At 36.9% G+C, this 16,759-nt stretch overlaps 1 protein-coding gene across 3 annotated transcripts in view; it reads left to right on the plus strand.

Annotated features, from left to right (window-relative positions):
• LOC122809679 (gastrula zinc finger protein XlCGF8.2DB-like) overlaps positions 1-15,837 on the plus strand; it is an 81,021-nt gene extending 65,184 nt beyond the window's left edge. For 2 of the 3 annotated variants that reach the window (XM_044081352.1, XM_044081349.1), the window contains one exon: positions 11,709-15,837. In XM_044081352.1, the coding sequence (XP_043937287.1) occupies positions 11,824-12,858 (1,035 nt within the window). In that variant the 5' untranslated portion in view covers positions 11,709-11,823 and the 3' untranslated portion in view covers positions 12,859-15,837. Of the gene's footprint in view, positions 1-1,035; positions 1,099-11,708 lie in introns of all 3 variants that reach the window. The other variant, XM_044081350.1, reaches the window with a different exon arrangement.
• Positions 15,838-16,759: the final 922 nt, after the last annotated feature.

Here is a 16,759-nt window from a genome sequence, read left to right on the forward strand (position 1 = left end):
CTCATTAACTGCTTATTACAATGTCTCTGAATCAAACACTGCCTTAGTATTCTTCCTTCCAGCCTACAGAGTTTGGTGGTTTAGGCATCCTGTAACATACACAAACACACACACACACACACACACACACACACACACACACACACACACATACACACACACACACATACATACACACACACACACACACACACACACACACACACACACACACACACACACACACACACACACACACACACACACACACACACATATATCCAGCCATGCAGCTGCAAACAAGCACCTACAGACATGCTCATACACACAGAACTACTCATTCTCACACCTTCTGGTAGGCTCTCTTTCACACACTTTTGCAATATTTCTCTCCCACAGGGAGCCCATATGTACAGATAGACAGACACAGACAAACACACATATACTAACAGCTTTACAATACTCCCTTCCCACAGGAAGACCACTTGCACACATACCCATACACACAGCTCTACAATACCTATGGTGGTAGTAATATGAGCCACAACTATCAGCAGGGGTGAATGCTGTCTTTTTTGATGGCGCTCACTTTTTGCTCCTCATGAAGAAGTTAACAGTCACTCTACCATGTTAACCTGTTGCCAGTGCCATTTTGTAGGGATATTATATTGATAATTTGCATTAGCTGATCCCCCAGACTGCCACATTTCCATTTATCTTCACCAGACAGACTGCTATCCATGCTACAGTAGTGCCAGCATAAAACAGTAGCTGGAGAGTGGCCACTGACTTACTTATGCTTACTGCAATGCAGAAACCTTTGGAGTTAAGGCTTCCACATTGAGATAAGCTTTTCTGAACTCCAGGGTTGTTTTGTTTATTTATTTAAACACATATTGCTTGGAACATAATAATGAGACAACACTTGTGTTTTTTAGACTTGGGAATTGCACTAATTGTTTGATGTTATTTTGACTGTTTATGGTATACATGCTATATTGTTTTTGAGTCTATACAGTACAGTATTTCTATTCTATTTTTATTGTTTGTTGGCAGGTGGGTGGGTTTGTTCTTGAACCCTTTTCAGCCACAGCCCAGGCAGACACAGAAGACACAAAGGTACAAGCAAAATATTAAAATATGATATTTCAAAAGATAACAGAAAATTAGGTTATACACCTTTTGCATGAGCTAAAATCTTCTGTTGTACAATGATTTAAAACTGTTTAAAGTATCAAGGATTCATGTAAATGCACTAATTTCTATATAGAAATGTTTATTTGCTGAAGCTGGCACAGATCTCTGGTCCTAGTTCACAGGACTGTTTGATTTGTGGAGATATAAAAGATCTTAAACTGGTGGACCCCTAATACCTTGAAAATCAAGGAACAAATCACCTCTAAAGAGTCTATAGGACACTGAATACAGGGACATAGCCTCCAGCCTCTCTTGGTGGCTCAGGTCTTTTAGGCCCATGGTAATTTTTGTTAGGAGCATCTGGGGCCTTGCCAACTGCCTAATATTTCTAGAAAAATATATCCGAAAAGGGGCATTATATCCTGTGATGGGCCTGAACAATGCAGAATATACAGAAATAAAGACTTCCTTAGATTTAGAGATTACATTTATGATCAGCTTTGCCAGACTGAAGTATTTCCTAACCATATTTGCAACATGATGACTAAAAGAGAGGAAATTATCTATCCCTATTCCAAGTTCTCTTAAGTCTTCACTTTGGAGTTGGGGGTGTTGTCTATACTATAAGCTAGGCTGAGAAATAATTTATCAGATATGACAATATTGCACTTTTTAGCATTGAGCTGTAAACACATTTTGTGTGCACCAGTTATTAACATGTGCAAGTTCCAGTTGTAGCTTTTGCATGTCAGAAGGGGATTTAAGAATGGCACCCAGTTTACAATCATCTGCAAACTTGGTTATTGAGAAATACCATTTTTTTTCATTTAGAGATCAGAGAACTATATGCTGAATAGTAAAGATCCTAGTATGGATCCCTGTAGGACTCCATCTGATACCCTCACTGTGTGGGTTCTGTCTCTCAGCCAGTCTGCTATCCACCTAATTGCATAGAAATCAAATCTGAACACATTTATCTTAATTATGTTAGCATGGTATCAAATGCTTTCATGATGGCAAAATCGTAATGGCAAGATATGCTGTATACACAGCAAGACCCCTAGCAATGGCTTGTGTTACTCTCTTAAAGAAGTTTACCTGATTCATTAGACAGAATCAACCTTTAACAAAGCCAGATTGATGGGAGTCAAGTCTTACAATATTTTTAATGTTGTAGTTTATCAGGTCAGTTATGAACCATTCTAAGGCCATGCAGATGAGGCTCATCAGGCTGAGTCTGTAGTTTCTGGAATCAGTGGTGGGGCTGCCCTTGTGAGAGGGCATCACAGCAGTTGCAAGCCATACCTTAGGAACAAATCCAACATGAATAGCTATAGGAGAGAGTTTACCAGTGATGTTTAGTGCTGCTCAGAAGGTAGCCAGATATGTTATCAGGTCCCATGGAGGTTGTATTTTTTGTTTTGGAAAGTACTTTCAGCATGTATTCTTTTGAGATGACAGGGGTTTTGAGATTCTTTGGAATCTCTGGGTGTTGCATGGGTGTCTTAGGGTTGAAATATTCACTGAACGTGTTATCTAATATATTTGCAATATTTACTGGATCCAAGAAGTCAGTGCCATTTTGCATAGGTTCAGAGCACTGTCTGTTATTTCTTTGAAGTAAGTAAAGAAGGATTTGTAATTATCCTTAGCTTCTGTTGTTAAATTCATGGGACATCTTTGTTTCCTGATATTTTTCAATACTATCAATAATTTATTTTTATGTTCACCAAGATTTGCAGGTCTTTAATTTTGCTGGATAGTCTAAGAAACTTTTTTTTTCTTTTATTGTATTATTGATTTGTATATATGGACAACCAGGTTGCTTCGCTCTTGAACTTTCCATTTTGTTTGTCTCTGGTAGGAATTCTCAGGTTAATACATTTATCTAGATAAGTGTAGAATTTATTTGCATAACTATTAGCCATGTCAACATATCTGGAGTTGCAGTTATACTTAAATTTGAAGACTTCAACATAAAATTATAGAAGATTAGTATGTTTGAAGTCTTTGAATACTGTGATTTTCACATCTGATGATGTGTGGATTTTGAAGGAGAAGGTTTCCAGTTTCTGGTCAGACTTAACTTGGGAAGAGTATACCAATGAATGGGATAGAGCTTATATATGATATATTTGCAAGGATCAGGTCAAGAATATTTTCTCCTTTAGTGGGTTCTTTGACTATGTGGTCCAAGAGATTTTTGGGCATAACCTATATTTGAGTTAATTTTTGTTAGGAACTCTTGAGTTTTTTTTTTTTTATTAATGTATCTCAGTAAACACATAAAAAAACTTGAAAAAATAGAGAGGTTCCTTACAAAATTGTATCTGGTCTCAAAAATCTTAACTACCTGGTGAGAATCCTTGTTTCTATATTCAGCAGTGTAAAACCCACTGAGGGGGATCTGTGCATACCTTCAGGGTTATCCTTCACCTCCTTTTCCTCACCAAGTCAAACAACACAGCTAGCAGTAGAGCAAGAGATCTAAACCTAGTTCAGAAAATTAATAAAACTAGATGGAGGGATACAATCTTCACTCAGTGCCTTTGCCTGCACTGAAGTATGGGGTTGGCATAATGGTTAAAGTGTTAAACTGACAGATACAAAGTACAGGGTTTGCTTATTTGCTAGGCTTAAAATTCATCACAAGTGCAGCTAGCCTAGTACTTAACTATGAACCTATAATAGGCTTCCTTACAGGTGAAGTAATGCAATTCCCTGATGTCTTTTAAACATAACTTGGAAAACTATATGAGTATACCCTTAAATTTACTCTGGGTCTTACAGGTCTTGCCCTACTTGGTACAGGTGGTAGAGCCTGAGGGTGGTTTATTGTCAAGGCGCACATGGCCTCTACTCAAATTGAATTGTAAATCCTATGATCCAATGAAGTAATTGGAGAATGGACCTTTGACAAAGAGGGTTTATTGTAGATTGAGGTTACATCGGGTAGGTATCTAATATCACAACCTGAATCATTTTAAATATTTTAAAAATTAATCTGATGTTTTACTTCTAACACTTATTGCTAATCTAACTTTCTCATGAATATTTCTTAGTTTTATTGTTTTAATCTACGTGAATTAGGTTCACGTCGAGATATCACCCACTATTTTATTGGTATAGCACTACATATTTTCTTAATTTTGCTATTTCTTATCCCTTTTTATAAAAATTAAGTAGTTAGCGACTAGTAGGCTTTGTTAACATTTTAATTTGCCTTTAAGCTACAGTTCACAAACTATACATGCTATAATGGCTTCTTCACTGACTAACAATTTTGGAGTTCTAAATCGTAATATTATATCAGACACGACATTTAACTACTACTCATTTAAAAGCATGTGCTATTTGACTTGTAAGAAAAGCATTCTGTGTCTAACTACCTCTAGTTAAGAGACTATAAATATGAAACATAGCAAAATCAATCATAAGGGTAGAGTGCCTCAAATAAAGCAACAGAACCACATCCAAAAATGAACTCTCTGAGGCACACCACGACAATAAGAAGCTGACCATTGTTCGTTGACCGTTTATTGATAGAAAAAATATATATATAACAGAATGTTCCCAGTGCACAGTAAGCGCTTTCACATTACAAGAGAATGCTTCATCAGACTGTTAATGCACCAACTGATCTTTTACATTTAAAAATTACATTCAATCAATTGTGTAACCAATCAGCTGTGTGCTCATTAATATTTAAAACAAATAAAAATACTATGTTAAAGACTTAATATTAATGTATTAATAAAATTAACAGTTAAAAGGGACTATTTCATATATAAGCCATCAATATACTATAGTAAATGGATAAATAATAATAATGTTGTTTAGAACTTTGTCAGAATGTGATATATATATAATGCACTACAGAGTATCTAGATCCTGGCAGCATTCACAACTCAGGTTGTAGAAGTATTGTTTGATACAAACTTATTAAGGGCTTCTGCCATGGACCCACTTCTTATACAACTGGCCCTGCTTAGAGGTGTGTAAAGCAGGTTACAATGGCTTGTGGGGTGGGGGTGTGAGGGCTGGTAACAGTGAGATTATTCTTTTTAAAATTTTCCTCATAACCAAAACTCAGAGGTGTGCACAGAAGGTCACTGTAACTTTTTTGAGACTGAGGAAAGTGTGGTCTTTATATTTATTATTTTATTTATTTTATGTTTGTTTACCAGAATAGTCTGACTGGACACATGTCCTTTTTCAGCAGACGCCCGAGGAGAAAAGCTTCACATAGAAAAATACAATAAATACAGAAAAAAATAACAGTAGTACAATACTCAAGTAACAATAAAAATCATGATGAAGTATTGCTTGATTGGTCTTAAGAATAAGATAGAGAGGAAAGTATAGATAATGTAGATGGTAGGAATAGACTATGAAAGCAGAGAGAGTAAAGGGACAGTTGGTTAAGCTGAAATAGTAACAGGCTTGGGATATTTATGACAGAATTAATCAGGGGTAGAACAGGGACACAACCACCTGGATAGCAGATGAGTTTTTAGAGTAGATTTGAGAAGAGGGAATCACCTGCCTGATTTTTGGAGACATTGATTTGAATATGGTGTTTACTGGTGGAGCTTAATGATCTGTTAGTGGCATAAGGTTGTAGTAGGGTTTTTAGGGCTGGTATTTTTTCGGGGCTTAAGAGAATTTTACAGGCCATAGTTAACTGAATGTACTGTAGGAGATGGGGAAATTCTAGCCGTTTTAAGTTGTTTGAGAGCAATACAATGGTGGGATATGGCTATGTAGTTCATAGCATATCTGGCAATTGTATTGTAACAGGATTCAAGTTTTTATATCTCTGATTTCTTTAGGTTTGTTAGAATGGGAGCTGTATGCAGCAGGGTGGAAATTAGATGGATATGGGCAATGGCAATCCTAGTATTTTTTGTTAACTAGTGTTTGTTCCTGTAAAATGTACCAAGTTTTTTATGTACTTTTTTATAGTTTGGGAAATGTGTATATCGAATTTAAGTTTGCAGTCAGTTTCTACTCCTAGAAGTTTGGTGTGAGAGGATGGAAATATGCTAGTGTTATTTAGTGAGAAGATCTGAAGTGTGGAACTGGGGAAAACAGAGTTATTAGGTTGGAATACTAAAAGTTTGGTTTTATTGGGGTTTAAGATTAATTGATTATTAGTGAGCCAGGATTCTACTGAGTGCAAGGCTTTTTGAGTTAGAGTCAGAAGTTCAGGTAGTGAGGGAACAGAACAAATCACTGTTGAGTCATCTGCATATTGTATGAGGGAGGCCTGGGGGATTGACAAGTGGAGGCTATTGGTAAATATTGAAAAAAGAAGTGGTCCTAAGATAGAGTCTTGAGGAACTCCAAGAGTTACAGGTAAAAGGGGGGATAAGGACTGTTGCCAAGAGACTGCTTGTTGGCGTCCAGTTAGGTAGTCTTGGAACCAAGCAATAGTAGCATTACAGAAGTTTAGTTCAGAGAGAAAATGTAATATTTTGTATGTGTAACCATATCAAAGGCTTTTGATAAGTCAAGAAAGATAGAAGATACAAAGTTATTATTATTCCTGTGACTATTGACAATATTAGTAAATGACATTAGTGCAGTAGTTGTACTATGGAATGATTGAAAGCCGTGCTGGGTGCTAGTTAGGAGATTATTGCTAGTAAGATAATTAGTAACTTGCGTATGAATGACCCTCTCTAGAATTTTAGACAGTGGGGATACTATTGCTATTGTTCAATAATTACTAAAATCAGTTGAGGAGCCACCTTTATGTAAGGGTATTATATAGGAGGTTTTCCAAATGGGAGGGACTTGCTGTTCTGTTAATGATCAATTAATTAATATTGATATAGGAAAGGCTATGCCATCTGCTGCTAGATTTAGGTATTCAGCAGGAAGATTGTCTGCTGCTAGAGTTGTGGGTTTTAGCCTCTTCTGTAATTTTTTGATAGTATTTGTTGCTACAGGTTGTAGGGTGAAGATTGGGTTAATAGATTGTCTGCTGCTAGAGTTGTGGGTTTTAGCCTCTTCTGTAATTTTTTGATAGTATTTGTTGCTACAGGTTGTAGGGTGAAGATTGGGTTAATGATGGGAGAGGTAACTGTAGTTTTGAAAGAAGGGGGAGTTTGTTTGTTGGATAGTGTTAAAATTCTTTCAGTAAAGTAGTTATTAAATTGAGTAGTGATGTTTTCTGAGATATTTGTGGTGGTGGGTGGGGGGTATACTGACTTTTCCTGGTTGAAGAATATTCATTGTAGACCAGAATTTTTGTGAGTTTTTATGGTGCTTGGTTTGGAATTCTGAGTAGTAGTTTATCTTGTCTTATTTAATCTGTCTCTTTGCTTTATTTCTAAATTCCTTGTAGGATTGAAGAACAGATTGGGACATTGTTTTAGTCCAGTTAACCCATGCCTTCTCTCTGACTTTGAAGAGTGTCAATGTTTCCTTTTTTAACCATGGGGCATGATTGGATTTGACACGTATAAATCTACTGGGGGCTAGAGAGTTTAGTATGGAGAGGAAGGTGGAATTGAAATAATCAACAGCATCCTGTAGTGGTAGGTATTTCAAAGGTGTCCAATTGCTCTGTTTTAGTATATCTATACGTTTATTGGGGTTTAGATGTTTTTTTATTTCATATTTGTAAGAGGGTAGTTTAGTTGGGTTTACATGTTTCCTGTAGTATGTAGGAAAATGATCACTATAAGTATCTGGGAGATAACCGGAGTGGGGATAAAGGGTTGGTCTGTTTGTTAGTATCCAGTCTAGAGTGGAGTGTTTCGTAGATGGTTTATTAATTCTAGTGGGTGCTTGAATAAGTTGAATGAATCCATGTAGGTTAATACAATTTTTGGGATTAGGGGAGTTACAGTCTAACCAGTCTATGTTGATGTCACCCATAATGAGTGTTTCCTGTGGTAGGGTTTTGTTACACCATTGAAATAAGTTTTCAAGTATCTGGATATTGTCTCCTGGTGGGATGTCGATGCCTATTATGTATATATGTTTTCTGGAATTGATATTCAGTTTGACAAATACTGCTTCAGCATTAGTTAGGTTTGTAAATTTTTCATCTACTGTTTCTATTGAGAGATGATTTTTGAAGAGTAAGGCTACGCCACCACCTGTTTTATTTATTATGTCAGTACGTATTATGTTATAACCTGGGGGGGGGGATTTTATTGCTGGAGGTAGTAGGATTTAGCCAGGTTTCAGTGAAAAGTATAATATCAGGGGAATAAAGGGAGAGATTGGCATGTAAGTCATGGACTTTGTTGTTTGCACTCCTTATATTAATATTCATTATTAGAATATATGTTTTATCTCAGTTAGGAATGATAGGAGTCTGTCCGTTTTTAGATTGTGTAGAATTTTGTGAGACTGAGTTGACAGATATACTGGCTGTCTTTATAGCTGTATATATCTGTAGTTTTCCTCACAATTAAACGTCAGATGTATGCACAGAAGATCACTGTGGCTTTTGTGGGGCTGTGACAGTGTGGTCATTAATTATTTAACTTTTTACACAATCATACCACAGAGATATTCACACATTACTACTGCTTATGTAGGGGTAGTGTACCAGCTAGGAGCAACAGACGGGGAAACATAACTGGGACAGCTTTTTTTTTTCTCTTTTTTTCAGAATCACATATCAGAAGTGAATATGGGTGGCTAATTTTGGGATGTAGGGGTAAGGAGACATACTGTAATTATACATCTAAGGTCAACAAGTTAAAACATGTTACTATATTCTGGTTGAGAGATGGCCATACAGAAGGTAGCTGTGTTTTGCGTGAGGGGGTGAATAGGAAAGCTTTTTGATTTTGACAGCAGCAACTTGAAATATGTGACTGAGGCCATTTATTCACTCACTGTTTCCCAATCTAACATCAAAGGGATAGCTAGAAGGCGACTATCTTTTTTTACTTTTGATAGGGAGGCAGACACTATTCTAAGATATGATTTATGTATCTTGGCAAACATTTATCTTCTCAGTTTATTGGGAACTACTTTTTTGTCAACTTTGATAATTAATCTTTGGGCACAACTTATTTCTTCACTAAAACAAAAATAAAAGTCTGAATTTCTTTATTTAGTTATGATTTTTGTCCAGACCATAACTGTAACAAATGGTTGGTGAAAACAAACTCTAAAATGTACATCACAGCATCTAGAATCCCATGACTTCTGAGACCCAGTCAGTCTTCAGGCTATAAGCTTAATTCTTTTACTTCCTCCATAGTTATTACATTGCAGTCTTGGCCACGTAGGGAGAGGTGAAATGATGCACAAAGAAAATAAAGAGTAGGAATTAATTTCTTTCTTTAGCCACAGTTTTTGTTCAGGCCATCTTTGGCTTAAAAAATTCAGAAAAAAAAAAAGTTCTGAAACGCCACTCAATGCATGTGGAACCCAATGGCTTCTAGAGGGCTGAGATCTCTGACTTAATTTGATTATTTCCTCCTCTTTTATTAGGGTATAATCTCAGACATTTAGGATATATAGAATGCAAGAAAAAATCTGAAGAGTACAGCAAAGCATGATAAAACAAGAAAAAAGTACTCGTCGCTCATTAGACCCATTATAGAGTACAATGCCCCTTATGGTATGTACCTCACAAGACATCTACAACAACTGGAAAGGCCACAGAAGTACCTCACAAAGAGGATTACCGGCCTCAAAGAGATGCCCTATGCAGACCATCTCAAAAAACTGCAGCTTTACTCCATTGCATATCGCCTACTCAAAGGCGATCTCTGCCTAACACACAAAGCTATGTCAAACCCAAAGCTTTTAGACATGCTCCACTTAAAGAAATCCTAATCCCTACGAGCTACACACTCTAGGGACCTAAACCTCATCACCACAGTAAACAGAACATGCTGGAGATATAGATTCCTGTCCCAGAGACTTCCCATACTCTGGAACAAACTACCTATCTATATCAAACAAAGCTCCTCATTAGCACTGTTCAAGAAAAATCTTGATGATTGGATGGGAGATAGGAAATTCACCCCGGGGATCACTTCGGTGGCTCTGCTCGACAGTGGCACAGGAAAATAATTTTCTTGGGTGGCGAAAGCCAGGGTACCTTTGGCTAGGCTTATATAGGCCCTAGGGCCAATAGCCTATTACCTACCTATGAACCTATGAAAGATGAAAAGATGAGGCAAAGCCAGGATGGGGAGAAATTATGGGAGCATTGGGGGGTATGTAGCAGGGCAATGGACAGTGGGGGGCATGGAAACCTTTTCCTAGAGTTTAATTTCACCAAAGTAAGAGTCAAAATATCCAGTATTGCCAAGGACTGCCTTATTTAAGTGCATCACACAGCACATTAGTAAGTGTCTTGTAACACTGTAACATCTGGATAAGAAAAAAAACATGAACGATGCTTGGCTTTGTCAGATTTCTGGTATACAACAATCACTTTGATTGTATCTTTATTTACCAGTACATATCATATACCTGGTTTCATAACAGTGTTAAACACGCCCTTGCAGCCATACTCCTCAAGCTGTTTAACTGACGTTTAGCTAGTAGATTTGTGTCTGATGAGTAATGCTCTGCAGTGGTGATGCCCCATCTATGACAGACCTTTCAACTGACCTGAGTAGTTAAAATCTTATCAGCCTTACAAGCCTCACCTGCAAAACCACAGGGTCTATTATATTTAACATTATAAACTGTGATATCAAGGCTCTTGTTAGATTTGACCTCCACCACTTTAGCTTTGTAAAGGGCAGATCCTGTCTATTCAAAAGGGTTACAGAGGCTGAAAATGGTGGCTATACAGTGCACATGGTGTATCTTGACCTGCCAAAGGCGTTCAGCACCACTACCCAGGCTGGCATCATACAAAATCTAACTGCTTTAAAACTTGACCCACGTGGTAAGATGGGTATCAAACTGGCTGAAAGACAGACCCCATCCAGTGCAAGTTGCAGATGCCTCATCAGTAAGTATGAAAGTGAAGAGTGGTATCCTTCAGGACTCAGTGCTGGGACATCTCCTTTCAGTACTCACTTCTCAGATTTTCACCTGCAGATCCAAGACCTCTGACTAAAATACTTTGTAGATAACTGCAAACTGGAGGTTGCTGTTAAGTCACCCTATGACACCCAAACTCTCCTGAATGAACTCTCCCTAGTAAACCCTGGCAATATTGGAATTTGCCTCACACTGCAATAAGCCATAATGTTGGAAAACAGCTTTGGGGGCTCCTTGCTTTTATGGTTTGGAAGCTTTATTGTTTTCAGTGCAGATACAAAGTGGCATAAACAAGCTGTTTGAAACAAATATTTCCAGTCCATTCAGGGATGTGCAAGCACAAACAGCATTATGTACTTTTGTGTTTTTGATTTAGGATTTCATTCTTAGGTATAAAAAAGCAATAAAACTGAAACCAAAGTAGAAGCTACAACACTACTGTTCTTCTACAGGTAGTATTGTTTTTTTAAGTATTTTTTATTATTATTATTATTATTATTATTATTATTGTGAGTTTGACAGACTACAAATCCTGAGATGTACTCTCAAAATAAATAAAGTTTATGTCGGTCAAGCAGAACATATATAAACGTTTTTGTTTTTTTTTTCAGTATCTAAGCCAGCCCACTGAGGTATGACTCACCAGCAAGACTTACTAACTTCCAGAAGGAGTACGTCATCTTCTTATGGACCTCTGCTAAAGAGACGCTCAATATAATACATATAATGTCAGCATATGAGAAGATATGTAAACAAGAGAAAGAGGATAAGGACTTCCCTTATGTAGCCATTATAATACCAGGAAATGAGCAGATCTGTAAGGAGGAAGAAGTAGAAGAGTTTATTTGTACCCATTGTGGGAAGAGTTTTACAGGACTGTTTAATTGCTTAAAACAAGAGCAGCTTCATAACGGATATACAGTAAATCATGTCAATGAGCAAACTCAATCAGAAGAAGCATCTTATAAGTGTACTGACTGTGGGAAGAGCTTTACGTGTCTGAATTACATTTTGGCACACCAACATAATCAGGTTGAAGAAAAACACTTTAAATGTAAGACTTGTGGGGTATCATTTTTATATCAGGCAGCACTTTCTGAGCATGTACAAACCCATGGAAAGGATAATAAACCTTTTGTATGTACATACTGTGGAAAGAGCTTTACATATCGATCAACATTGTCACAGCATCAGCGAATTCACACTGGAGAAAAACCTTTCAAGTGTACAGATTGTGGGAAGACATTTTCACAGAAAACTACACTCACTAACCACCAGTATATTCATGAAGGTAGGAAACCATATAAGTGTTCTGAATGTGGGAAGAGTTTCACACAGCCCTCAGCTCTTGTTAGTCATCAGTATATTCATACACAAGAAAGACCTTTTAAGTGTATTGACTGTGGAAGAGGATTCTCACAGAAGTCTTCACTAACAGCCCACCGTCGAATTCATACAGGAGAGAAACCATATCATTGTTCTGACTGTGGAAAGAGTTTTACGCAAAAATCTCCTCTAAATGACCACCAACGAATTCATACAGGTGAAAAACCTTATAAATGCAGTGAATGTGGAAAGAAGTTTACATACAGGGCAAGTCTGTCTCAGCATCAGAGGATTCACACAGGACAAAAACCTTTCAAGTGTACTTACTGTGAAATGACTTTTGCACAACAAACTACACTAAACAATCACCAGAAAATCCACAAGGGTAAAAAACCATATCATTGCAGAGACTGGGAAATTATTTTTCACAAATAAGCGAACTCTTTAAGATATGATATACCAACAAATTCAAAGAGAATAAATCCTGGATACATTATGAATGTCATTAATATTTTTGAGACAAGTCAGATATCTGTAGTTACTTAACTCAGTATTGAATCAAAATACAAAATGATTCAAAAAGGTCAAGTTTCTGTCCTAGCTTTCAAACAAAATCTAAACTTTAGTGGCATTTCAGTGTGGTTAGCCTTAAAAATGTATTGATTTTAAGTTATTCTGAGACAGTACAAGTACAGAAATATCAAAGGAATAAAGGTAGAAAGCCAACTGTTAGAGAAGTGGAAGGGAAATTACACATAATAAAGAAAATAAAGCATTTCATCTAGGACATACGGAAGGAAACAAAGAATTGCTTTTAGGTAATTAATATCTAAGGTTTTTAAGAGAAACCAATGATAGGCTGGAAGTTTTTTGTCAGATATTTTATATCTACAGATAGGTATCAGTGGAAAATAAGAAAAATAGAGATTTAGTCCCCTTTCAGTAAATGTAGCAGCAAGAAAAAAAGATATGTTGGCTTGACTTCATCACTGGTGAACAATTCCATAAAATCATAGATGAATTAAGTAGTGTGGAATATTTATAACTTCAGTGGTAACAAAATAAAACGTAAGACAAATTCAAACGAGGAAAATCATTTTTTGATAGGGTGACTAGGATATCAGGTCAAGTTGGAGAGGTTAACAAGAAATTCTTAGATTAAAGAAAGAAAATAAATTCTATATACAAATCTCCTAAATGAGGTAAAAGATTAGTCAGTCTGTGGGGTCTGCAGTAAAGCTGTAGCTATAAAACTGGTTAGGGGACAAGAAACTCATGGAGAAGGAAAAATTATCCACTACAGGTGTAGAGAAGTCTGAGACCATTTATATTAATAGCTTTAACAGTGACATTGCAGAAGGGTAGACGGGAGTGGCATACCTGTGTGAATTTGTCTATAGAATCTGCAGTAAAGCAGAGTTAACAGTACGTATGTAATCAGCATGAATACAAATCTGAGACAGTTACATTAGTTTATGGTAGACGAGTCCCAATTCCTTCACTTAAGCCACAGAGATGTCTTAGTGTTCATAACACTAAGATGGGTATTGATAATGATCACACAGGAACGGCTATGGGTTAACTCAAATATGAAATATCCAAAGTGATCAGCATAGAGAACAAAGCATTGAAAAGCACCGAGAGGTTGCTTTGGACAGGTATATATCACAACAGACAAATGGGGCTGGGAGTGCCTGTTTCATGGGTTACTTGTGAGACTACCTCTGAAGCAGTTCCTGTGGTAGCGGGCACTCCACCTCTGGAAGGACGCAGAGTAGAGGTGGCCCAGAAAAATGCAACTTTTACTGTGCAGGATTAACATTATAGTCTATAAAGAAAGTCTGATAAAATGAAAAACAATATCTGTATGTTTAAAGAAAGCAAGGGCGAAGGGAGGATATGACAGAAGCCTCTTCTTGCATATAAGCAGGTGCCAAAAAAGAAACTTTTATTTCTAAAAAAATATGTATAATTTATATCATGGTAGATAGTACACATGAATGCTGAAGTGTTTTTTTACATTCATAAAATTTTAGTAAGCACAATCCTCAATGGCCATTGAGGAGCTTCCATATTCTAACAGGCACAGTCAGATTTTCTATTTCCCATGAAGTAGTCTGATTTTATTTGGGCTCTCTAACAGATCCATATTTTTAAGTAGAAAAGTAGTCCTCTCTATAAATAGGATAGGTGTTGTATCATAACACTGATTGCTCTTTATTGTGTTTTTATTTTTGTCTTCAAGAGACATCCCTTCTACACTGTGCACAAAGAGCTGTGATATGAAATGAGAAAGTTATTCACACAACGTCTTTAGAATCCAACCATGAAGACAGTAAACACATATTAGCTGTAGTATTTCCAGGTATATTAAACTTTATTGCCAATTTGGTTCACATTCTACCCAAATCATAGAGCAAAATTAATATGTGAAATATGTTAGTCACAGAAATGGTGAACGATTCTTGAAGTAGTTTATCAAAGATAATGATGGGTTTACAATGAGAAAATGAGAAAACATGAAGCAGACATAAAAACTGAAGAGTGATACAAGTGAAGAACTGGGTAAAGCCAAAGGCCAAGCAGTGTCTGAGATGTTAGTAGGCAAAATGGGCAAGCCATGCAATCATGACTTACTGGTAATTTTTGTGTTTTCATGTTTCTAGTCCTGATACCATGTAAATCGTAACATGAAGTTCTGAGAGGAAAATAAAACTATCTTTTCTAACATCACAGCTTTGTACTCTGCAAGTGTAGACTATTATGTCAATACATAAATTTAAGATCAGTGTTAGCTTTTCCATGCATTTGTCACAGAATTGCAGTTACATAGATTTTACTGGAATGAACAGGGCACAACATAAAACAAGAAATAAAGTGCTTGGGAATGCAGCTGAGGTTCAGGCATACAGAATTTGATTTCATAGGTACATTTTTTTTAATAACTGCCTCATTCAACCCCAGAACATGAAATGTTGTTCTAAAATCCATTCTTATGATGGCTACAAAAAAACATTTGTGGGCTGTCTTTGAAGTTGTTCAACATGAATTATAAACTGTACTATGAAGCAAACAGTACTTAACAAGAGGCTATCCCAGGGTAAAGCATCATCACATATCACAGCTCTGCCATCAGGCTACACTTTTAAATACACTGGAAAAGAACATGCTTATCACAGCTGAATGCACACTCTGATTATACCAATGTTCTTGTAAAAGTGACAGCAAAGCGTTATTTTTCTAAAATTCCAGTTCAGTGTGTAACATGAGCAGCCACGGTTCCCAAATATAAGATATAACTAACAAGAGGTGAGTAGTTCCATATACACAGTTTACTGAATATTCCAATGAATTTCGGGTTTTCCCAGTTAGGGGTCACCACAGTGGAACTCCGGACCGCTCATGATTGGCAGTGGATTTTTACAGTGCCGAGTTGCCAGCCCGACACCCATTCATGCTCACACCTACCTGCATGCCTTTAACGTCACTTGACTGCTGGGAGGACATGCAGATTCCACACAGAAGGTGCTCCAGCTGAGAATTGAATGGGAGAACCTCTTACTGTGAGGCGACAACGCTAACCGCTGCACCACCGTGGCTGTATATCAATAGAAAAAAAAGTAATCAATAAAAATATAGCCTACCCTGAGGTGGTATATGGCCTTGGGCATTTTTTATAGTAGGAAGTCCCCCAAACATGGAAGTTAGATCCATTAAAATGTTTTAAAGAACCACATTTGAATAAGACAAGTTTGGCAAATTGCATTCAGACTGTTGATCTGTAGTTGGCCAAATGAACATTATGCTGCACCCTTCTAACTTTGCCATGTTGGCAAAAGTCACCCTATAGCACCTTGGTTTAATGAGGAGTAGGCAGCTAGGTTTGTCAATATGCTTATCTTAAGTCAGAAACACAGGCAGAAGCAGTGTTGTGTGTATCCAGTTTCATTTGCACAGCAGCAGCATGCTTTGTGGACTGAACTTCAGATACTGTCCACCTGTCAGACACCTGGACTTTAATACTTGATGCACCACATAAAACAGCACTTGACGTGGGCTGCACACTTCATTTAGAATGCAGGTTGTAAGCACTTCACTTGGCTACACAACTTTTGCAGATTACACTTTATTAAATGCAGTAGGTACTGTTTACCTTACCACTTCACTTTTTTTACATATTGATTAAGATTCTCCCAAGTGTTAACTCATTTAGCATAGCATTACAAGAATTTATTTTTTCTTTTTTACATATTTTATTTGTTTCTACATGTATACAGCTGTATTACAGTCGGGGATTTTAATCTGTAAATATTTAAAAGCTCATGTATGATAAATT

This window comes from Protopterus annectens, chromosome 8.part0 (genome assembly GCF_019279795.1).
Source record: "Protopterus annectens isolate FY-2018-M chromosome 8.part0, PAN1.0, whole genome shotgun sequence".
Lineage (NCBI taxonomy): Eukaryota > Metazoa > Chordata > Ceratodontiformes > Protopteridae > Protopterus > Protopterus annectens.